This window comes from Callithrix jacchus, chromosome 6 (genome assembly GCF_049354715.1).
Source record: "Callithrix jacchus isolate 240 chromosome 6, calJac240_pri, whole genome shotgun sequence".
In the NCBI taxonomy this organism is placed as follows: Eukaryota; Metazoa; Chordata; class Mammalia; order Primates; family Cebidae; genus Callithrix; species Callithrix jacchus.
In genome coordinates, this window is record NC_133507.1 from 71,251,894 (window position 1) to 71,277,583 (window position 25,690).

Here is a 25,690-nt window from a genome sequence, read left to right on the forward strand (position 1 = left end):
AATCCCAGCACTTTGGGAGGATGAGGTGGGCAGATCACCTGAGGTCAGGAATTTGAGACCAGTCTGGCCAACACAGTGAAACCCTGTCTCTACTAAAAATATAAAAATTAGCTGGGCATGGTAGTGCACACGTGTAATCCCAGTTACTCAGGAAGCTGAGTCAGGAGAATCGCTTGAACCCAGGAGGTGGAGATTGCAGTGAGCCGAGATCACGCCATTGCATTCCAGCCTGGGTGACAGAGCAAGACTCTCTCAGAAAAAAAAAATTGCCTAAATGAAGACTGTATCTCTCTCTGGCCTTGCTTTCTTTAATTTTTTTTTTTTGGAAACAGAGCCTCACTCATCACCAGGTTGGAGTGCAGTGGTATGATCACGGCTCACTGCAGCCTTACCTCCTGGGCTTAAGTGAGTCTCCTACCTCAGCCTTCCAAGTAGCTGGGAGGTGGCACAGGCACGTGCCACCACACACAGGTATTTATTTTTATTTTTTGTAGAGATGGGGTCTCCCTGTGTTGCCCAGGTTGGTCTTGGACTCCTGGTCTCAAGTGATCCTCTTGCCTCGGTCTCCCAAAGTGTTGGGATTATAGGTGTGAGGTACCATGCCTGGCCCTATAGTAAGTTTTAACACAGCAGCCCCTCTTGCTGGTAGCTCCAGAACTATATCCAATGCTGTTTCTGAGCTTGTAACTGGAAAGATCTCTACCTATCCAGCCAATGCCTCCTCATCCTTTAGGCCAACTTTGGTTTCATGTCATCCAGGAAACCCATCCTCTGTGCCCAGTGCAACCTCTGTTGAGTGAGACTTGCCACGTTTCCCGACACTCACAAAACCACTAGTGTTCCTCATCAGTCTGTGGGTGACTTAAGTGCAGGCACTGGGTTTTATTCATCTTTCTATCCGTGGGGCCTAGTAAAGTATGTGGGAATACAAGCAGGCACTCAGACACCAGCTGAACTAAAGTGTAAGGTAGCCAATCCATCAAGTATATTTTATTTTCATAATAAAGGAGAGCCTGTCTACTTCAAACAACTAGATTTACTATGAAATACATAGTAAAAAAGGTCATATTCAGTCCTCCATGAATAAGACATCTGTTAGCTGATATTTACAAATTAATAAGTATAATAACTGATACTAACAGAGATGACCCTGTAGCTCTATAAATGGTTTCTGATTCATTAGTCTAAATACTACTCAGCCTTCACAGTTGTGAGCACTATATATATCTCATCATCTATTACCTGGAACCTCTAACTCTTCCACAATGCCACTATAAAAGGGCACAGTCTAGAATGTTTTCAGTATTTCCTCTAGGACAAGATCACATTCTGTACCTACCTGTAACAAGCTCCCTTACTTCTGCATCAATAGATTTTCTCAACAGTCGCAACAAGGCAGGTATCCCACCAACATTCTTCATTGCTATTTTATTTTCATCTGTAGACTTGCCAAAAACGAGGTTTCGAAGGGCACCACAAGCATTCTTTTGAACTTCCAACACTCTGTGGTCCAAAAGGTCAACCAGATGCTTGATTCCCCCTAACCTACACACCTACAATGAAAAATATTAGGTACCAGACCTAAGTAACATGCAATTAATCAGTGATCAAACAGAAGTCTGTTACGGTGAGATCACAGTATGTGGATATCGCCAGATCATGTCAAAGGTTACTTTTTATTCCAAATAAGACAACAATTCTAAGGAGAGGCCAGGCCCGATGGTTCATGCCTGTAATCCCAACACACTGGGAGGCCAAGGTGGGTGGATCACTTGAGGTTAGGAGTTTAAGACCAGCCTGGCCAACATGATGAAACCCTGTCTTCACTAAAAATACAAAAATCTTAGCTGGGCATTGAAGCACACGCCTGTAATCCCAGCTACTCAGAAGGCTAAGACCCAAGAATTGCTTGAATCTGGGAGGTGGAGGCTGCAGTTAGCCAAAGTGGCACCACTGCAGTTCAGCCTGGGAGAAGAGCAAGATTCTGTCTCAAAAAAAAAAAAAAAAAAAAAAAATTATAAGGACACTCTCTTAGATGATACTTTCTTCCTGGCTTCAGAAAGAGGAGATCTAGGTGGTTTAATGCCCATTGGCAGGTGGCACAGTCCTCCAACTCTCAGAACACACAAGGATTGTACTTTCACTCCAGCAGTGCAATGTGCAAATGCACAAACACAGCAAAGCTACATGCAGGGCTTTAGACAATATAGGAAATAATTTTTGACTTAAGTTATTTAGTTTCTAGAATTAGTTCTCTAAGCTCTCCTTAAATTTTCTTACACTTGTCAGTTCATTAGTATATTACTTGAGTATTTCTGGGCTTTATTTATTACATTCACTTTTAGGTCTGGAGCTGGTATGCTGTGTTATATATTAAAATGATGAAAAACACCTCAGTTTTATATAACACTGTAGGTCAGAGGAAGGCTTGAGACATTGAAAGAATCTGTATGTAATATAGAATTACAGACAATAACCAATAACGTGCTATGTTTCTAAAAATACCAAAAAAACCCCTTGCAATAAAATATTCATATATGTTCAGCATTAGTGATGGTTATAATCCTCTATAACTTATTTATAGTTGGCACCAATCTGACCAGAATCCCATAAAACACATTAGCTCACTAGTTCAATAAATACTATAATTTTTACCTAATAGGTTTACATTTTCTTTCTGAGACAGAGTCTTGCTATTTGTTGCCCAGGCTGGAGTGCAGTGGCTTAATCTTGGCTCACTGCAACCTCTGCCTCCCAGATTCAAGTGATACTTCTGCTTCAGCCTTCTGAGTAGCTGGGATTACAGGCATGCACCACCATGTTCGACTAATTTTTTAAGTAGAGATGGGGTTTCACCATGTAGACCAGGCTGGTCTTGAACTCTTGACCTCAGATGATCTGCCCGCCTCTGCCTACCAAAGTGCTGGGATTACAGGCGTGAGCCATCATACCCGGCCTAAAAAATATTTTCTAAATGCAGGTTAAATTGATTTTTGCTTCATGGTTTTATAAATAAGCTAATAAAGTAGACATATGACTTGAAAATGCTGAAAGCACTCCAAGAAATATATTTATCCTAGTTTTTCCTGTTACTGAAATGTATAGTTAAGCGAAAGAGTATCCAGTATCAAAATATTCCTTTAAAAAGACTCTTGCAGCGGTGGCTCACGCCTGTAATCCCAGCACTTTGGGAGGCCGAGGCGGGTGGATCACGAGGTCAAGAGATCGAGACATCCTGGTCAACATGGTGAAATTCCGTCTCTACTAAAAATACAAAAAATTAGCTGGGCATGGTGGCGCGTGCCTGTAATCCCAGCTACTCCGAAGGCTGAGGCAGGAGAACTGCCTGAACCCAGGAGGCGGAGATTACAGTGAGCTGAGATCGCGCCATTGCACTCCAGCCTGGGTAACAAGAGTGAAACTCCGTCTCAAAAAAAAAAAAAAAAAAGACTCTTGCATTACATCGGATAATTTCTTAAATACAGAAGCACGTGGCTGTTAAATGCAAAGACACCATTTTCCCCAGTTATCCCGGGCTCCGTGTCCTGTACCTCCATCTTCACTTTGTTGTCGCCAAAGCACAGGTGCTGCAGGTAGGCCGCTGCATTTGCCTGAACAGATGGGAACTGGTGCTGAAGCATGTGAATGACCTCGGGCAACTCAGGATCACGCCAGGCAAACTCCCTACATGAGAAAAACATGACTTCAGAAAGGAAGGCCCGTGTTGTAAAAATACACTGAACAAAAACATTTGTTATAAGGAAAAAAAGCTCAGCTGAGACAAAAATGAGAAGTTACAAAATTCCTACAAAATATATACCTAAATAATTTCCCCCCAATGAACATATGCAAAAGCCCAGATGCTTACGATCTTAAAGAAATCATGACGCACAGACACGCACAGAAAGAGACTCAGGGGAACAAAGAAAATTCTTAGTATAAGTAACTTTTCTACTCTAGTGTTCCTCCTCCTGATTCTAATTTTATGTCTTTCTACCTAGGTAGGAAATCTGCCAGGGCAAGGCAGAGGTAAACACGTGCACTTAGCGAAGTGAGATGTCATGCCTGAAGGGAGAGGAAGCGCTGGTGGGAACAGACAGAGCTGGTGTCAGCCTAGAAATCACAAACATTGTGGGCCTGAGGATTTTTAAGAAATAATGTTTATGGTTGCTCTTGAGTATAACAGAGAAACACAGAAAATTACAAAAAAGAAAAAAACGTTTGACCAGTAATCCTATACTCAAGATTACTGCTATTTCCTGGTTTTTCTATTTACGTGTGCAAATGTGCACACATGTGTGGGTTTTGGAATTTTCTCCATAACACTGGGTGATTCTTAAATAGCAGTTAATATTTCATAAACCCTTATCCCGTGTCAGGCACTAGCACAGGCATTTTATATATATTAATGTAGTCTTACAGCAACCTTAAAGATGCGGAAGTTGAGGCACACATGCCATGTACCCGGCCACGTGGCTGTAAGCAGCGGAGCGACACTCTGCCTTCAGAGTCTGTGCCCTCCGACACTACGCTTTACTACTTTTTTGAACAGTGAATATATAATTATGCTATGTACATATTCTTTTATACTTTGCTTTTTTTTCAGCTAACATCCATTTTCAGGATTTTCTAATGTCATATGATTGGCATACTGTTTAGAATTCTTGTTAAATGTGAGTTTATGCTTATATTATGTGAAGAGCAGATAGTTAGAAAATAACTCACAGAACAACAAATATGCAGACTCTGATTACAGGATAAAGTTGGTTGTTTATTAAAAAATTTTATTAATGCTACGTAAACCTTTAAAATTAATGACTGAGTGATACTTCTCTTGCCTGGTTTTTGAAGCCTTAGAGTCTCTCTTGGTCTGGGAAGGCACCATGTATTAACTTGTTAGACTAATGCAAAGGGAGATGTCATCCCACACCTGTGCACACACACACATCCACACACCACACACCACACACACTCAAACAGTGAGTGAATCCTCACTGTGAATGGTGCTGGAGATACAAATATTGTATAAGATATGATTCTATTTAAATAGGGTCTTCTATGCCAAACTAAAAAATTTAGTCTTAACCAATAACAGGAGTTATTCTTTATTGAGTTTACCTGTATTAGGCATTGTGCCAAAGGCGTTACACTCATTATCTCATTTACCTTTACTGTTGCCCCATGAGGTAAGCACTATCAAAATAACATTAGATACAGACAAGGAACCCAGGGTTAGTAATTAGTGGTGGAGGTCAGTGAAAATCAGGTGGTCTATGTGTGTCCCTACACAAAAGGAATGAAGGTTTTGAAGCAGGAGAGTTAGAGCATGTCACATGGTCACGTTTATACAGACCATAACTCTGGCCAAGGAGAGAAGGCCCTAGAATACAAAAAGATGGGTATCATGCAGACTACCCACTATCCACACAGGAATCCACACAATTGCAGGAAACAAAATAGACTTCTCTTTGATTTCTCTCTTTTCCTCATCTTCCTCACAGAATCCATCAAGTTCTGTTGACTATCTAACAAAATATTTAATATACAACAAATCCATCCATTTTCTCCATTTTGCCCAGAAAAGTCTTAAGTTTCCTATATCTCTCTCTGCTTCTAATATTATCCCACCCCCGCCTCCCCACCAAACTGCATCCCCAATCCATTCTTTATACAACAGCCAGATGATCTAAAAACTGAAATCAGGTATGAGATGGATTTTCTGGCTTGGGGAACAGGCTGGATGATGACGTCATTAACAGACATTAAGAATATAGCAAATGCAAAGGGAGGCAGGGTAACAGCAGAAAAAGCACAGAATATGGAGTTCGATTGCCTGGGTTTAAGTCTTGGGTCCTTTAATTTCTGTGTGATTTTGAAAACCAATTAACTGATTGGAGCTTCACTTTCCTAAGTTGTAAAACAGAATCAATGAAACTATTATTTCAGTCTTCACTGGTTGGTTGTGATGATTAAATGTGATAATGAATACTAAAATATTTTACATATTTTTACATCTGATACAGATGTTTTATTAATATTCATCATTCCTAAAAAAAATGAGCTATTCTGAATAGATGAATTCCTGGTAACAAATAGTTTTCCCCTTATGTATTGAAACTATGTCAATTATTTCTCATGAGAATCTGTCTAAAGCCTATTATGTAAATCTCTGTTGTAATTAACAGAGGGCAAAGACTGTGATTTACTCTTTCTTTGATGACTCACAATCATTACAAATATACATTTTTGTTCTCTTTAAATGGGACACTGAAGGTCAAGATTTCCTGACATCCCTGGGCACCATGAGGGCCAGACAGCCCTGAGGGTGGGTTCCTGCCAGAGCTGGGCAATTAGGTTTGCTTGGCTTCAACTCCATCCTTGATGTAAATTCAGGAGAAATCTACCCTGGAAGAATTGCTATCAATTTGTAGGCTGGCAGGATGGCATCAATGCTTGCCAGGATTTGCTTCAGTAAAACCTAAGCCCAGACTTCTGTTTCCAACCATGATAGAGTAACTCATACGGGATTTTGCCGTCCCACTGTAAACAACTATAAAAGTAAATTTAACTAAATGTAGGAGAAAACTGTTTTTAGGCCCTTGACAATAGGCAACACAAGAAAATAATCCTCAAGAAGAGGGAAACATCAGAGTCCCATGCTTACCCGGCTTTCTGCCTGGGGTCACTTTCTGGACCATGACACAGGAAGCGGAGGCCAAGTAGTATGTGTGGGATTTAATGAGCTGAGGTAGGGAGAGAGTGGAATTTAGGGGTGCCAATGTGGTTAGAATGTGCAAGGCAGAGTGCTGGAGACAAAGGAGCTAAGCAGAAGTGATTCTATGGGTTTGCATGTGAACTATCCACAAGTCCTTAGCTGTACCTTGGGCTATAGGGCACATGCACAGGTCTGGTGGAGAGCGGCTGCTGCACAACTGCAGGTAGCAGGTGATGTTGACTCCCAGCCTAGTCAGAGAGCAGACCTCACTGAGTACCTTGGGAATTTCGTCAAGACTCCACAAAGGCCAAGTTTTAGGATTAAGGAGCATGTTCTAAGGCTTAAAAGAAATATGAAGCAGACCTAACAATGAACAAAACTAATCTTGATGGGATTGAAAGGATCTGCCAGTAATTTAGTTCTCTTCCACAACAAAACTCAGCACCCTAACAGGAGACAACCTAATCCAGATTCCCTATATTGTATCATCTACAACAGCCAGTATATAATTTAAAATGACCAAACTTGAGAAGAAACAGAAACATATGACTTACAAATATATTAAAAAAAAAACAACCAATAGAAAAAGACCCAGAGAGACCCCAGATGTTAAAATTATCAGAGGAAAAATAAAATGGTTATGATAAATGTGTTCAAAGACTTAAAGAAAAAGATGTATATAAGGAGTGAATAAATAGAGAATCTCATAGGGACATGGAATATATAAAAAGGAACCAAATTCGAGTATTGGAAATAACACAAATTTGCATGGGCTTCACAATAGATTGTAATCTATAGGACAAAGAACACTAAATTTGAAGGCATCAATAAAAAATTCAATTAAAAGAATATAAAGAAAAAAAAATTTGGAAAATGAAGACAGCTTCAGTAATCTGTAAAATAATAAAGTGATCCTGTGTGTTTAATTGGAGTCCCAGAAGGAGAAAAAAGAGTTTGGAGCAAAAAAAAAAAAAAGAAAAAAACTTAACAGAATTAATGGCTGAAAATTTCCCAATTTTGACAAAAACATCAACATACATTACAAGGTTCTCAGTGAACCCCAAGCAAGTTAAATGCGAAGAAAATTATACTTAGGTTCATCAGAATAAAACAGCTGAAAGCTAGAGAAAAATCTGAAAAGCAGCCAGAGAAGTCACATTATATAATGAGAAGAATGATAGACATGATATCTGCCTTATCAGTAGAAACAATGGAGGTCTGAAGACAATGAATGATATCTTTTAAAATGCTAAAAGAAAAAAATATACACCTGTAAATCCTGAATTGTATATCTACCAAAAGAATCCTTCAAAAAAAAAGTAAAATATTTTCAGATTAACTAAAGCTGACAGAATTTGTTATAAGCAGACATGCAATACAAGAAAGGCTAAAGAAGTCCTTTAGGCCAAAGGGAAATGAGTTAAGATGGAAATGTGAATATACAGGAAGTCTTTTATGTTACTCCTTTCAGAAGCATCATTGGTATTATTAATAAATTTGGTTTCCAAGTAGATAACTATAAAAAAATCTCGTAGATTTCCTTTTATAACTTCCTCAGTCTTACAGAGAGTTTTTCAGGCTAACTGTAATGTAGCATTAACGATAAAGGCTTACAAGTAGATAAAAACTCAAGTTGTTATTTTCAAAACTAAAAATAGTTGTCATGAGCTTTTAATTTTGGTTTAAATATTCAAACTTCAGAGTCATCTGAATTCCAATTTCAGCTAGAATAAATGCACCTACCAATATAAGGTAATCATTTATTCACCTTACAAAAAGCATTATCAGTAAAGTTTCACATAATCAAAGCTAGCCATAACAGATTTGATTATGCATTTGACAATGAAATTATCATACTATGAATAGCTGAGGTATATTACCATACATGAAATTCTTGTTTATAGCAAATCAACTCATATTAGAGGTCAAAAGTGAAGTCTTCAGGGACACATATTAAACTCAAAGCTCTCATCACACTTCACTGCCTTTCTAGGTATCTATTATTTTCTCTTTAGGTCCAGCTAAGGGATGGTCTAAATTACCTACAATTCAAAACCCTTTTGGGAATTTCTGCAACTATTTGGGTGCCTTAGTTTTTTGTCATTTGAGGATTTGAAAAAACAAAATCAGTAAGAGTATCTCTGACAAGCTGTAGGTATTATTAGGCAAGTTATTTTTGAAACTTCTTAAAATGATAAAAAGGTGGCAAACCAGAAATAGCAGAACCAAATGCGTTTATAAAGCTTAAAGATTAGGAATAAAAGTGAATAAGTGAAGTGATTTTAGTGAAGCAGTGGACTTCCCATTTAACTCTGAAGTATCTTTAGTCATTTTGTTTTAATGACCAAAACCTCACTCATCATTTTAATTCACATTAAAACAAGTTGGTACGTTGCTAAAAATGAATTGATAATTATAACAATTTTCCAGTGAAGCAACTATTTGTGGGCGAAGAGTGAATGAAATCTTGCATGCACGCCTTAAAATAACACTAAAGCTGCTTAACATTTAGCAACAATTTCACTCTTTCAGAAATAAAAATTCTCTTTTAGTTTCAAAATATCTTTATTTCCTGAATATTTCAAATGGCTTTAAGGACAAGGTCAGTTTTTCAAAATCAATCATGTATTAAATGACTCATACTTATCTTAATAAAAAATGCTATTTACAGGGCCAAATAAAATCAGAAGGAGAAAATGTCCATGATTTGCCAAATACTTTTTGCTTATTAGATAGAATTTCTTATAAGGACTATCTTCTCCTAAATGTTGGAAAGTGTTTTCAAAGGACCTAGTTAATAAAAGCATTATATATTGTTGACCACTATGATTCAAAATGTATATGATATTGTCCTTTCTGCAGTTTAGAATAATCATATCCACTTTTTGAAGCTGTTATCTAAGAAGTTGGTCAGCATAAGGGCAAAGCGAAAAGTGATCCTTCAAAGCCTTGTTTAATTCTAAGAGGCTATTCCAGGTAGCTGTCTTGATAAAGTATTTCATTCAGTGATGAATGCTGCAGATATTCCCAAGGATCTGTGTATTCTCTAACTTATTATGAAAGGATGGAAAGAAGGAATCTATCTTTAAAATGAAATTAACCTCAATGACCTACATAGCTGGAATACAACTGGAAGTATTAATAGATATGGAATTAATGATAATACAATAGACTAAGCAACTTAAAAATACGTCAAAAAACTGGCTGACTCCTGCAATACTGTAGCCTTCTAGAAACTCCTAACTGGTACTTGCCTAGGGTCCTTCTGAATGCTGTCTATTGATGGGGATCTTGTGGTGCCATCATCAGCCAGCACTGCGTGCTGAAGCCTGTTGTAATTGTACTCTTGCACTCGGTATTGTATAGGCCTGTAGGGCTCCGCATAGGTAGCTGTTGTGTTCAGAGCATAATTATTTCTTTGGTATGTAAGGGTACTTCGTTGGCTGGACGTCCTTTGTAGATTTCCAATACCTACTAGAAAGTCAACATTTTGAAAAAGATTAGTATGTTCTCCATGAGATCACACTTTTTAAAAGGTAAAACATTTTTAATTTTAAGGACTATAGTTTTTGGCAATTATATAAATTGCTTACTTTTAGATTTTAAAATTCTACCTTATTAGTGCTAAAAAGGGTACTTACCTTTTTAATGTACATCAATATTTTGTTAATTTTACTAGCGAGAAAGGGCAAAAGTGAAACTACAACTCTGCTTATATAACAGGTCTTAATATGTTCATTAAGGTTCAGTAACAAAATTGAGAGAAACTCAAGAATCTTAGCGATAAATGATAAAACAGCAAAATTTCTTAATTTCATTCTAGTGGTTAAAAACAAGATATTTACTCAAATTTGTAAGTAACTAAAACCATCAAAATTTTTAACACTTAGTGTAGGCAGGTTACTTATTTTGTTCTACAGGAGTCTGTCCTTATCTTTTGGCTTTGCTTTCCATGGTTTCAGTTACCCGTGGTCAACTGTTACCCAAAAATATCAAATGGAAAGTTCCAGAAATAAGTAATTCATAAGTTTTAAATTGCATGCCATTCTGTATAATATGATGAAATCTTGTGCCATTCAGCTGTGAGCCCACTGGGATGTGAATAATCTCGTTGCCCAGTGTACCTATGCTATAGATGCTACTAGCATGTTAGTAATTTAGCAGCTGTCTTGACTATTAGATCAACTGTCTCAGCACCGCAGCAATCCTTGTTTTATTTAATTGTTCTGTTTCATTACTTGTTATTGTTAATCTCTTACTGTGCCTGATTTATAAATTAAACTTTATCACATGAATGAATGTATAGGAAAGTCATAGTATATACAGGGTTCAGGACTATCTGCCATTTCAGGCATTCACTGATAGTCTTGGAATGTATTCCCTATGGATAAAGAGAGACTACCATACATTTTGTTTCTAGACCTGTGGATTATAGTAACACTGGAAAATCTACTTCACAAGAGAGAAAAAAGACTGATATATTAAATTATTCTACAGCTCCTCCCCTAAATTATTATATAATGCTGTTATAAAGATACTGTACACTGTATTTAACATGACTTTCCTAATTATTGCAGTGGGTATCTCTCCAGTAACTGTATACATATTTCCCTGCAATTAAAAACATATTAAATATCTATTTCTTAGTCCTATTAAAGGAATTCCTCAATTTACAGACATAAGAAAAAGTGAAATATTTCTTTATTAACATCTATTACAAATTGTTACATTTTATTCAAAGATAAATCCCTCAGTGGATCAAAATGTCAATTTCCTGCAAAGAACCAATTCAAATACAGTCTTCCCAATCTGGTGTTCTGGTAGGTATGTCTCCTAGAGTTGTGCCTTTGAGGGGTTATTATTGCTACCTAGGATTCATTTGTAAGCATGTTAATAAATCTGTGATGTTTCTTAAAAGAAAAAAAAAAGCAGTCTTGAGACTGCATGAGCCAGCCCTGCAGCATGACCTGGCAGCTCACAGCACCATGGGCTACAGCTTCCGCTCTACCATCCTTGATGGTGTGGCATAAACATGAGAACTGGCAGTACAAGGGTCTGATGCTCCAGCTCCCTGCTTTTATAAAATGTCGCTATTGAATCCTGTCTTGGTTTGAGTCCATTGCAAGGGGTATCTATTTCACATTCTACATTTAACTATTCAGAGAACATCCAACATTTAAAAAGGAGTAATGCCAAATATACTTGGGCTTCATGCTTGCTCAGTCAAAGATAGCCAAGTAACTTATGTATGGATTTTCTCCAAAAACTTGTTTGGCAAAAAAATTACAAAGAAATATTCCAACAGGGCTTTCCTTTGATATTGGATATGCAGCTAACCTGAGGAGAGTCAGATTTACAGTCTTACAAACTTATTCCTGAACTAACAGTATAATCACTATGTTCATTGATTAGATTGTACTAAGGTAAAAATATATCACCTGTAAATAGGTACTAAATGAACCGGTTTCATTGCTTATTGATCTGCTGTCACAGCTGCTTATATGACAACCAAATGGGCAACATGATTTCCTTCTAACAGGGAACCCAACCTCAATAAAATGCTTCTACTACAGAGCCTGTGAATTTGGGAAGTCAGTAAACAGAGCTGGTGCCCACCTGAGCCTGTGCGATACAACGCCGTCTGCGATCCTTGGAGCTCCACAGTTCCGTGGTTTGGGCTGCGGTACACTGGGCTGTAATAGGTCCTCCCCTCATATATAGGAGTAATGTGCAAGTCGGGAGACACAGTGGAACGAAGGTCTTGCCCAAGCTGACTGTGCTGACTAGCGTAGGAACTCCGTAAGCCTAGAGGCACGAAAATTACATCATTAACAACAGAAATCACATTAAGGTTAAAAACATAAACTCTAATGAAAATCCTAACCCAGCATTTTGAAAGGCAGAGGTGGTAGAATGGCTTGAGCTCAGGAATTTGAGAGCACTCTGGGCAATAGAGTGAGGCCCCGTCTCTACAAAAAATAATTTCAAAAAATTAGTTGGGTGTCGTGGTGTATGTCTGTGATCTCAGCTACTTGGGAGGCTGAGGCTGAAAGATTGCTTGAACCCAGAATGTTGAGGCTGCAGTGAACCAAGATCATGCCACTGCACTCCAGCCTGGGTGATCAGTTGAGACCTTGTCTCAAAATAAATAAATAAATACATATATATATAGATACATACTAAAAAAAAATCCTAACCAATAGGACTAAGTGTTAAGTCTAAACACTAAAACTAGTAAGTTTTACCAAAGAGAAATGCCACAAGTGAAAAGGACTTTATATATATATTTTTAAATAAAACTTTCTCTTGTCAGCAAGATACAAGTACGTCTTCTAAGAAAATTAAAAAATTAATTGATTTGATATGCTGAGATTCGTCCTCCAATAAGCTACTTTATGATGGTGACCAAACAGAGAATGACCTATTATTATATCATTTCACTTTAAAAGTCTTATACAAGCAGTGGTTCATGCTGCTCTCTTCCTGCCCTGCAGACCTACCAGTCTCATTTAGTGGACAATCAGCTTCCCTCTGGGCACAAGGCCCACCATCTCGCACCTCTTTAAATCCCAACATCTAAGAGAATGCCTATATAATGTACTTGGTAAAGGCTGATATTTAAAGGCTGATATTTAAAGGCTGTTTTGGGCTGGGGGTGGTGGCTCACGCCTGTAATTCCAGCACTTTGGGAGGCCGAGGTGGGTGGATCACCTGAGGTTGGGAGTTTGAGACATGGAGAAACCCTGTTTCTCCTAAAAATAGAAAATCAGCCGGGCATGGTGGCACATGCCTGTAATGCCAGCCACTTGGGAGGCTGAGGTAGGAAATTCACTTGAACCTGGGAGATGAAGGTTGCGGTGAGCCAAGATTGCACCACTGTACTCCAGCCTGGGCAACAAGAGCGAAACTCAGTCTCAGAAAAAGAAAGAAAGGAAAAAAAGCTGTTTTGAAACATTAACTCACATATAACTTTTACATAAAAACACTAGAAATTTTATGCTATAAGTTTTGTATTATTAGTGAACTAATAATGTTAAGTACTATAAAATACTATTTTCCTATGTTTGTTTTTCCTTTTTTTAAAAAAAAATCAAACCCAAAAACTGTTGTTTTTATAAGAACTCACATACCAGATTCTTGTTTACCTTCTTTCTAGTATAAAGAAAAAATACAAAGTTAGTAGTACATGAACATTAAATCATTTTAAATATTTTGATTCAAACTGCTAATAACTAATGTTTACACATAGGACTCATGATAAAAATGTATACCGCAAACCCAAATATTTCATTTTCTTAAAAAGATGGAATGAATATTTTCTACATTATGATGCTCAGAAGTTTGTGATTTGCATCATTGGTAAGTAAAGTCTGTCACTGTAGAAATATCAACGAAGGGGTACATCCCAAATATAAGAGAAAGCACAAACACAGCTGAAGTTAGTCAGCATATATTTGCTTTTAAAAAAATGGCAAATCATTAACAAAGTAAGTAATTACAAAAAGATAAGATTGGCCTGGCACAGTGGCTCACGCCAGTAATCCCAGCACTTTGAGAGGCTGAGGAGGGTGGATCACAAAGTCAGGATTTCAAGACCAGCCTGGCCAACATGGTGAAATCCTGTCTCTACTAAAAATATAAAAATTAGCTGTGTGTGGTAGCCTGTAATCCCAGCTACTTGGGAGGCTGAGGCAGAGAATTGCTTGAACCTGGGAGGCAGAGGTTGCAGTGAGCCAAGATTGTGCCACTGAACTCCAGCATGAACGACAGTGACTCCATCTCAAAAAAAAAAAAAATCGTTCCCATCCTGTTAGCTCAGTTAATCAAATCACAAGTAAAAGCAAATGGCCCTGAATATGAGCGCTAATTATATGTTGCTTAGTGAGGAGTGGCAAGAAAGTTAGTGCATGCATAAAGCTTCTAAAGTGAGTGAGTATTACCTCCTCTGGACAGCAATGTAACAAGGAAAGAAACTAACTGAATCAACGTGGGTTTTAGCTACTGGCTCCCCTCTTGCTATAACAAAGACCACAGGTTTATGCAATCTTTTAACTGGGAAATTATCCAGCCAAACCTCATTTCAAAACTGAGAAAAGAGAGTCCAAAAGGAAATGTGATTCGGCCCCATCGAAGAGCTACTTCCTTGCAGAGCTGAGAGGAAAACACAGATCAGTGCTCTGTCATTATACACACAACACTGGACACAGCTATCCCTCACGGAGCAATGGCATGTGATGTGAAAAGTCTGAACTCCAGAGAGTCCTCCACAAACATCAGGTTAAAGAGGAAGGTAAGCTCACCTAGAAGCAGGCCATGGAAACCAACCCTAAAGATGACACTATGATTGCTGTTGCAAAATTCCCTTGTGAAGATTTCATCTTTTAAGTCGCTGGCCAATTTCTCAATATTATTATTACTATTATTTGTTTTAACACAGTCTAAACTCTATTTTTTTATGGAGCCCATGAGTATCTTAGACAAAAGTGCACAGTTTTTGTTAACAGCGACATGAAGCAGACAAGTGAGTGTACCTAGTCCTTGATAATCTTATCAATATGAGGTACTGTTGTAACACCCACTAGAGCCACAGACCCTCTTGACTCAGTGCAAGACACTGAGGATTATTTATACTTGGACAGAGCCAAGCCAAGGACTGGATGCTTCTGATGTTTGTTGAGTCCCGTGCTTCCACTACCACAGTGGGATGTCAAATAAGACAAAGCATTCTGCATAATGATTACAATGTTATATTTGCATTCTATAAGTATCTGGCTAGATTCTTCACTGGAATCCATGCAGTCTGAAACACTGACTATGATTTCATGAGAAAGGTAACAAAATGAGCTCTTTGCCATTTAGAACTATAAAAAGTAAGTAGCAGATATTCACTTGTTAAAGGATCATTAGTAAATTGAAATTACTATTACGTGATAGGCTATGACGGGAAATAAAAGACTTAGAAAAGTAGTGATATATAGCACTTTCCCTTTTGAATAACATAATAATGTCTACTACTATTTTTGTTTACCCATGTTTAAAAACATGTCGGTATGATCCTACAGATTAGTATTTTAAAAAATTACAGTAAATAGCCTCTGTAGATTAAGCAGAATATTATGTGTAGGAAGCTCACTGTAACGTACTATGACTGAAACTGGAATTCAAATAATTACCTTCTATAACTGTTATTTGAAATAATTTTTTCAAAAGTGTTTCCACAGATTAATTTTTAATAACATTACTTCTCCTTCCAAATAATGGAAAAACACTGATATGCCACTGTATTATTTATCCAACCAATACTTTCATTTGCGATTCCACAAACACATATTAGTTTAGCTACTATTATAGTGATTCCATGTGATTCAAAACCTTTATATTTATGGCATTAGAAATAAACATAAATTTATCTTTCAAAGATCAAGTTTTCTTGACATGCTATGATTATTCTGAAATGAGCATTTTAGGACACATATATTTTCCTGTAGTAGAAAGTAAGTTTGTGTCATCATTTAAATTATGATGACCAAATATCCAAGTCCCTGAATCTAGTACAAAACATTGCTTTAGGCTTATCAATTAGCAGAATATTAGTCCTTTGAAATCGAGAACACTTTGCTTCTTGAGAACACTGCAGTATTTCTAGAAAAAAATCACTTAGGGGCTAGGCCTAATAAATAGACATTATATATACTTGCCCCTCATCCAAAATATAAAGTCTAATTTTACCTGCTTTGTTAGAGAAACGGTCTGTTTAAACCAGAGGAAATGAGCCCTCTTAGGGTTAAACATGGAGACAATAATTTATGTGCTGGCTTCCTTCCTCTTGTCTCATCTTTACTCTCTTACAAGCAGAAATTTCTGCATAGCTGTCCTAAACACACACGGGGAATATGGAAGTCCTCAGAACTATTTATTGTCTAAGGTTTCCTTGGGAGGTAGAATTTCATAAATAATTCCTACATCATTTTGCTGCATACGTTTCAGAGGCATTCCAGAAAATGTCTATGCCAAGCACACTTCCCGGATGGGTGAATGAAAAAGAGGTGGTTTCTCCACTAATAATTTATTTGAGTTCAAAAATCAAGTTCTATACAAATTCTCCAGGCAAAATTATTCAATCAGAAAAATCTCAAGAAGGCTTAAACTTTCCTAGAAGCCATAAAAAAGATACTAATTTTACTATATAAAAATGTTCAACAGCTTTGTAAATTAAAAAATCCCCAAAATGAAATAAAAAGACAAGTGACAAAATGGAAAAAATACTTGAGAAGCATATTACAAGGTTGCTATTGCTAGTAACAAAAAAAAAGCTTTCACAAATTATAAAAATAGACAAAGACTTGAATTTATAATTTAACAAAATGAAATAAAGCAGTTGATAAACAAAGGAAATCTCCAGCCTCAGTCATAACTCAATAAAAGCCCTTTAAAACAATGAGTTATAGCTTTTTACCCATCAGACTGGCAAAGATGAAAAACTTGGAATATGTAGCACTAGTGCAGTGTAGACAAGGTCTAGAAAAACAGGCACTCAAACTATTGGCAGAAATATAAATCCGTGTGTAACTTTCTTAGAAGGCAATTCTAAGTAATATCTCTCAAAGTAAAAATAAACACATATTCTGATGCAGCAATTCTACTGGATCCCAGTTACCCTAGTACTTATGTGAAATATGTAGGAAGAAGAATGTATACTACACAGTCTCTAACAGCTAAACATAACAAACAACCTAAATGTCCATTAATAGGAACATGACAAATAAATTATGATATATCTATAAAAAATGAGTCCCAGGAATCTAATAAGAATGAGGTAGAGCTCTTGGACATAGTAAGTGAAAAGAACAAAGTATAGAAGATATGTATGATAGAATTCTCTCAGTAGAAAAGAAAATACAATGTGTGTGCAGATTTGCCCGAATCGTGTAAATCTGTAAATGCAAAGAACGTTCTGGAAGTCATATCAACTGTGATGGGACTGGGTGAGCTTGAGACATTCACTTATTTCATATTTTCTTGCACAGTTTTAATTTTTACCATTTTGTATACGTTACTTTAAAAATATTATTTAAAACACTAAAGTTACATTGCATTTTATTTAAAAGAACCAAATCTTTCCATCATGTGGGAAATCCTCCACAAAAAACCCTGAAGTTGGCACAGTGGTCTTTTTGCTTTAATCGGAGTGGCATGTAAAGGTAATTTATAAGGACTTTGTGCCAAAATTTTCCATTAACATGCCAAAATCAAACGGGATAAAATTAATAGTCTAGTCTACATTACCAAAGTATTTCTAAAGAAAACATTTAAACAGATATTCTGATATCCCCTTTTAATGTAACTTTAGGGTATGTTTAGGGGTAGGCCTGGTTGGTTAAAAAATAATTCATTAAAAAAAAAATGGTCAACAGCTTAGAATTCCAACTAATATTTCTGAAATGCAAAAAAAAAAAAAAAAAAAAGTACATTTTAAACCCTAATATTTTGAGGGGGAAAATATTACAAAAGAGTAATCCATTGCAAAAGGAGTTTATTGACATAAATGAATGTAATTTCATGTACTAAGAATTACAGAGCCTGAAAGACAAGTTAACCTGAAGTTTATAGTGTACATTCTGAGATTAAAAACATGAATGAGCCTTTTCCACTTTTTCATTCTCTGTTTCAGCTTTAGTTACATGGAAGATTTCCTCACTGGGTTTTATGTAGCACTGTTACCTTGTACGTACCTGTCAGGCTGTCTGGCCTGGGTGGAACCATCCTCTCATAAATGTCATACTGCTGCTGTCCGAATTGCTCCATGTCATGAACAGTCCTTTGCAGTGAAGGTCCCAGATGCTGTGGTACAGCGGTCATCCCTGAGCGTTTGGGGGACGACGACCCCACCTGGCCTTGGGATGGGGAAGCTACTCGAGTCTGTGCATCCGTCAGGGTCAGTGGGGACCCCACTCTGGTGGTGGTTTGGTACTGAGGGGTTGGTCCGTTGGGATTGGAGGTCTGCCTGGAGGTGACTGACCCAATCCGCCGTATAGCTGTTGGGGAGGCGGGTCTCTGTGAGTACGGAGAGGCTGCCCGCGGAGCAGGTAATGTGGTGGAGGAATATGCACTGGGGTTCAGAGGTCGGGGGTCAGTCACTGACGGAGAGCCAAATCCACTACCCAGAGAAGTTCTCAGTGACCCCCTTGAAGGAGACACGCCTGTGCTGATAACATAAGAAGGAGACTGTGCTCTAGATGGAACTGAACTAACTCTTCTCATGGCCCGATTGGCTACTGATGGCTGATGAAAGGGGGGAAAAAAGAGAATGGGTTTATCCAGGGTATTGTGTTCATTGCTGTTACAAAAGAAATACACATCGCTCACTACCGAATGTGACACTATTTATTTTAGGTGTCTGAGTTTCTTTTCCTTTTTATGCTTTGAGTCAGACATTAACTTTTCCTCACGGAGCTTTGCTTGTTCTACATATTTTTTCTTTTTGGTGGTTTAAACCAAATGCTAAAATCAACCAGTAAAAACAGATCTGAAGACATTTAATACTCCTTTTTTATCTTTACATTTTTTACTCTTGCCTATGTGTTTTTCACAGCACATAAAATGTTTTATTCTAAGTGCTACATGTCATTCATGAGCGTGAAGGGGCACTGGAACAATGTACTTACTTCATTCCCTGTGAGGCAAAGTTTGGCCAATGCAATGCATTTATGTAAAACAAAAATTTAAATAGAATTTGAATATATCAGTCCAAGTGTAGCTTAGTAGAATATTTATCATTGTTTTTCTTTATGGGTTGGTCCCATTAACAAAAGGAACATGCTCTTTCAATGTAGAATAAATGAACATTTGGATCAAGCGAGGGTCTGGCGCTCTCCACTATGAATTTACTTTGGGGAATAGCTTGGCTACACAGGTGCTCTAGGCAAATTTGTTGATTCCTTTAGATCAAGCTTAGCTTCTCCTGACTTTAGCCATTTCTTTTTACCCCTTCTGATCTATGAGTTCTTAGCTTTAGTTGGATTTCAAGAGATGCAAAAAGAGGCACCCCAAAATCTATTCCAGCAGGAGGAATGCTCAAAGCCTCTGTTGGATTCTTGGCCTAGCCAGCTGGAAAAGACCAGGATAGAAAATGAACATTTCTGCCATGGCTGATCCTACCATGAATCTGGTCATTCCTGCAATTACAGCAGATGCTGGACACTGTTCTTGATGCTGTGCAACAATAAGAAGGAATGGCTGGACTGGAGAAGGGGCCCAAATGGAACATGCATGGGAAAAAGGAGAGCTGACTGAGAAATGAGAACAGACACAGGGCTTCAGGTTAGACGCCCAGGACCAGGCTGCTCTGTTACCTCCTCAGTGACTGCCAGAGTCCAGCTGTCATCAACCCACATCCACTTTTAGTTAGAGAGGTAAGGAAGGAAGCAGGGATCAGATAAGGGCTTTTATACCCTTAGAGGTCACATGAGGGTGTGTGCTTTGTGTCCAGGTGTCACATGCAACTGGGCTGGCTGACACACTTGCTGTGAGATCTCACTCTGTGCTCAAGTTCAACAGTTTGGGGAAGGTAACAGCAGTGGAGAAGACACGGGGAGGAAAGAGGATGGTAAACTAACAACAAGGCAAAAAGATGGGGTTTAAAAATTAGTAGATAGCTAGAAAGTCAACATGCATGGTCGGGGCTGCGTGTGGGAGCTGACACCTATAATCCCAACACTTTGGGAGGCTGAGGAGGGAAGAATTGCTTGAGACCAAGAGGTCGACACCAGCCTGGGCAACATAGTAAGGCTCGGCCTCTACAGAAAACACACAAGCAAAAAAATTAGCTGGGCGTAGTGGTATATGCCTGCAGACTTAGCTACTCCAGGAGGCTGAGTCAGGAAGATCTCTTGAGCCCAGGGGATTGAGGCTATATTGAGCTGTGATTGTGCCATATTGCACTTCAGCCTGGGTAACAGAGTGAGACCTTGTCTCTACTAACTAAAAAAAAAAAAAAAAATGACTTGCAACTATCAAAATAAAGTGATTGTTGATCCAGACAACTAGAAAATGTGTTGCCTAGACTACACGCAAATTAAGTCTCAGACAATCCGCTACAAACAATTCCTTAGCTCTAGTGACAAAATTAACTTACTCGTAAGTTAAAGAAAAAAGTGTTTACATGATCACTATTAAGGGCAATAAAATTTATATAGATATAAGGTAACTGCTGTTGAAAAGTGTGATTTCAGACCTGGTGACATAGAAATTCACCTAAGCAGATGAATGCCTATAAGCATTTAGTCCAGTGCTTCTCAAACTTTTCCACCAAAGCATCCCTGACAGCCAAGGAGTAAATGTATAATGTGAGGACTAGGGATATAGCCTGAAGTTGCCACATGCACAAGATGTCCCATTTTAGCTTGAAAAAATTCATGTTCTATATTTGTATTTAATACAAACGTTTTAAATGACTTTGAAATTTCTCCTGAATTGCTAAGCAAAAGTGTCAAAGTTGTATTATGTTTCTCTGTGGGCACTGGGAACTGTGACCCACTGCTGTGCCTGGAGAGCTTCCTGTATTGCATTGGAAGAAGCAAGTGTCCACTTAACTTATTTGATCATCTTGCTACTTTTCAGCTCCAAAGCAAGCACTGGGGTTTTCGGGTCCTGGCATAGATAGTTATCCTCACTGGTCACTACCATGCAGAACTTCTATTGCCTCTCTGAATCCTGGCACATGTTGGTGGATGATGTGAATACAGTGGTAATGAGAAAGGAGCTAAAGAGTTTTATAAATATACATGCAATATATATTTTTTGCTATCATGTTAGAGATATGTTAGAATGGATATGTTTCTATACAATAACTTTCTTTAGGCAGGAATATCTATATTCTAGTGAGAAAAGTGTACTGTTAGAGAACAATTCTAGAGGTGATGGTAATAATCTTTGGTTAGAATGAGCAAATCCCATTTTATGCAGGTGTGGGAATAGCGCCCTGCCCTCTAGAGCTTTTTATAGCATATTTTAGCCCTAGTATTTTTAGGAACTCATAATCCCTCAGGGACCAAAACATTTCATGCAACCCTCTTACATTCCCCTTAGATTCTTCTCCTCATGCCAAACTTGTTTCCAGAAGAATTACTCTACTGTGTCATCAAAATTCATCAATGGGAGATAACTCATAGAAACAAACATGTTTAACATTGTATCTCAAGTAGAATAAAATGAATTTGCTATTTTATCCATTCTATACAAATTGTACATATTGATTGTTAATAAGAAATACCTCTAACAGATATTCAAATAAAAGACTATTTCTTTCTTTTTCTTTTTTTTTGAGACGGAGTTTCGCTCTTGTTACCCAGGCTGGAGTGCAATGGCGTGATCTCGGGTCACCGTAATCTTCGCCTCCTGGGTTCAGGCAATTCTCCTGCCTCAGCCTCCCGAGTAGCTGGGATTACAGGCATGCGCCACCATGCCCAGCTAATTTTTTGTATTTTTAGTAGAGACGGGTTTCACCATGTTGACCAGGATGGTCTCGTTCTCTTGACCTCGTGATCCACCCGCCTCGGCCTCCCAAAGTGCTGGGATTACAGGCTTGAGCCACCGCGCCCGGCCGCTTTTTTTTTTTTTTGAGATGGAGTCTCACTCTGTTGCCCAGGCCAGAGTGCAATGGCACAATCTCAGCTCACTGCAACCTCCGCCTCCTGGGTTCAAGCAATTCTCCTCCCTCAGCCTCCCAAGTAGCTGGGATTACAGGTGCTCACCACCACACCCGGCTATTTTTTGTATTTCTAGTAGAGACAGGGTTTCACCATGTTGGCCAGGCTGGTCTCGAATTTCTGACCTCAGGTGATCCGCCCGACTAGGCCTCCCAAAGTGCTGGGATTACAGGCGCTCACCACCACGCCCGGCCGGAGGGTATTTCTTTGCAGAGATCTTGATGTGTTTAGCTTACCTGAACCAGTGTTTGTCCTTCAGCTCTTGAATTCCTCACCACATGGTTGTTAGTTGATCCTATAAATGAATGCTGCTGTCTGTTGTCTGCCTTGCTCACGTTCTGGCTGTTGTGGAAACTCCCTGCTTCCTGGTATCCACTGTCGGAGTAAGAATTCATTTGTGTTGAACTTCTTGAGTTACCCAATGATCCTGCAAGAACGAAACCAGGAAATACCTTTATTATACACACTTCTGACACTCACTTTCAATAATAAAATCTTTAAAAACAAATCCAATACTTAAAAGATAACACAACAGACCCTCACTTTCATGGAGAGATGTCTGTTCTGGTGAATAGAGGGTTCCTTGTTCTGGCTCTGTCCTGATAAGATAGTTGTTGGGATGGACAGCGTCAGAAGCTCTAGATTTGCTTACACCAGTATTTGGCACATCTGTAAAAAGAAAAGTTTAATCAGCTAAATATAATAATATTACATTAAAACTTGCTAAAAAAGGTTCAGGTATTTGTCAACAGCATCTTAGAATCTACATGATATTTTTTCACCTTATATAGCACATTTGACTCTTACCTATATGAATCTTCCATATATTTATACTTCATTAATATATTTTGCTGAATTTCATAAATGCTGTTTTTTGGGATAAGTCTCAATATTAAATCACAATCTGAAAACTGATCCTGGTCCCCTTGGAAAATTGACCTTTCAGATACCTTCTTCTCTCTTATCAAGAGACTGAGAACAAAGACAAGTATTTTAAAAAGGGTCCTCTAGCTTCCAAATGATTAAAAATGAAAACTTACACAATGTTCACATTATATGAGCTTGGTGATGAAACCTCTGAAGGTAGAGTCACATTTTATGTTATAATTCACGTCACCTACAGTCAAAGGAACTCTACAAAGTTTTAGAATTGTAAACAATGAAAACTTTCTTGTTCATCTGCTTATTTTATTCTCTTAGCCTTTGTTAAAAGACTGCAGGCAAGTCTAACCTCATCATTGTTTCTTCCAGCCAAACCCATCTCTTTCATTATCTCCTTTTATTTAAATGTACCATTTGCCATCTTGAACTTGGAAAAAAAACCCCATTCAAACTTGTTTTTCTATGCTGTAAACTTAGGTGGTGTAGATCATGCTGCCTCTTCCCAATTCGATTCCCATATGTCCTTCTTACTCTAATATCTGCAAAATATATTTTCCAATTTTCTGATGGACTTCAATACAAGCCATTCCTTCCTCACATTTAACCCTGATATTACTAACAAATTTTTTTTTGTCAGAAATGCTGCTTCACTCTCACTTCAAAGATTCTAATTAAGTTCTTATCACATTCTGAGTTAAACATACAACCCTAAGGATTTAAATGTCTATTTCCTTCCTCCCTCCCTGTCTCCCTCTGGGCCCGATTACACGCCAGGCCCTAGGAAGTTATGAAAGAAGACATGTGGGGTGTGTGTGTGTGTGTGTGTGTGTGTCTGGGGGAATGGAGCTTAGGAAAATTTTCCTAAATAGAAGTAACATCTAAGCAGCATCCATTTACACAGGAGGCCAGTTTTTCTTTCTGTACAGTACTTATAATCATATCTCCCCACTACAATATTATCTGGTTTGTTTATTGTTATATCCTCAGTGTCTAGGATGGTGCAGAGCACTCAGTAGGTGCTGAGTAAATATTTGTTGAACAAACAAATTCCCAGTAACAGCAGCAGCTTCCCTTTACGGAATGCTCACTCATGTCTGGCATTACACTGTGGCTTTATCTTACTGTGTTCAATAAAGTTTGGCTATGTAAAGCAAAGTAAAATTTTTAGGGACTGCTGATTAAGCTGCTTTAAAGGTGAATACAAGGTTTAGGGAGAAGTGGGAAATCCCACTGTATTCTAAACCTTTAACTTGATGTCAGATTCAATCCAAGGTTTTGTTTCCTAGCCTCTGGAAAGATTAGCTGACATTCTTAGATAGGTTTTTAACGACCTGTCTCCTGCTATATTATTTGACAGAATGCTTTTATGTGGTAGATTTCTGTGACAGTACTGATTGCTTAAGTTTAGAATTTCAGCAAAGATTAAAGAGTGTATATGGTTTCTCTGGTACACATTGAAACATGAGCTGAGTCACTGTCAGGCTAATACCAGAAAGTGATCTGCTTCACTTGTATGTCTTCTGTCATAAGTTTCCAGAGTTCTAGACATTCTTATATAGTAATTCTTAAAGGAGTTTTGCTGAGGACTAAGTAAAATGCTAAGGAATTGGAATAGCTGGGAAGAGCTGCACAGGTACTGGCCTGAAATCAGAGCTATGCAGAAAAAGATGCTCAGATAGTTCTCAGCTTTGGTTTAATACAAGGTAAAATCTGGGCTACCAATATATTAAAGCTTTTGGCTTAGGAATACTAGACAGCATGTAGTGTCAGGGTCTCAACATTTTTCACCATGGAAACCAAAACCATTAGAATTTTATGTAAGATGCCCACCATCTACTTTTTTCAAAAAGCTATTCAGAGCTTAAAAAACAAAACAAAACAAAACAAAACAAAACAAAAAACAGGAAAAGGGAAACATATACCCTAAAAAACTGTAGCTCAGCAATTCTGTCTTTTCACTCAATGGAACATATTCTCAGAAACCATGTGACAATCTTGCTCATTTAAACTCTTCTTTATGAGCAGCTATTTAAAACAAATAACCTTAAAGAAAGCACAAATCATGAGATACGTGATTCCATACTGTTTGCCCTAATAAAACTTCATGAAATTAGTATCTCGAACAATACAAAATAATTATAAAATTAATAGAAGAGCCATATACCTTTTAAATATTATGACCTGACTCTGTTTCATATATTTTTTATTGCAATCCCCCAGAAAACAGAATATAGAAAAGGACACTGAGATGCTAACTAGAAACTAAAATACCAAATTCTCATGAACCCAGAATCCAATGTCAAAATCTAAGTAACTGGGTTTAAAGGACAGAGCTTAGGTTTTGTGACCTATATTTAAGTAAATATAAAACTAAAAGTTAATAAAA

General features: G+C 37.8%; 1 protein-coding gene across 50 annotated transcripts in view; it reads right to left on the reverse strand.

The window, feature by feature from the left end:
* Positions 1–25,690, reverse strand: part of PKP4 (plakophilin 4) — a 225,113-nt gene that overhangs the window by 37,513 nt on the left and 161,910 nt on the right. For 11 of the 50 annotated variants that reach the window (XM_078327679.1, XM_078327665.1, XM_078327710.1 and 8 more), the window contains 7 exons: positions 22,960–23,091; positions 22,659–22,849; positions 18,448–18,997; positions 12,332–12,520; positions 9,970–10,189; positions 3,552–3,684; positions 1,340–1,553 (listed from right to left, as the gene is read on the reverse strand). In XM_078327679.1, the coding sequence (XP_078183805.1) occupies positions 1,340–1,553; positions 3,552–3,684; positions 9,970–10,189; positions 12,332–12,520; positions 18,448–18,997; positions 22,659–22,849; positions 22,960–23,091 (1,629 nt within the window). Of the gene's footprint in view, positions 1–1,339; positions 1,554–3,551; positions 3,685–9,965; positions 10,190–12,331; positions 12,521–18,447; positions 18,998–22,658; positions 22,850–22,959; positions 23,092–25,690 lie in introns of all 50 variants that reach the window. The other 39 variants (XM_078327671.1, XM_078327694.1, XM_078327686.1 and 36 more) reach the window with 7 other exon arrangements.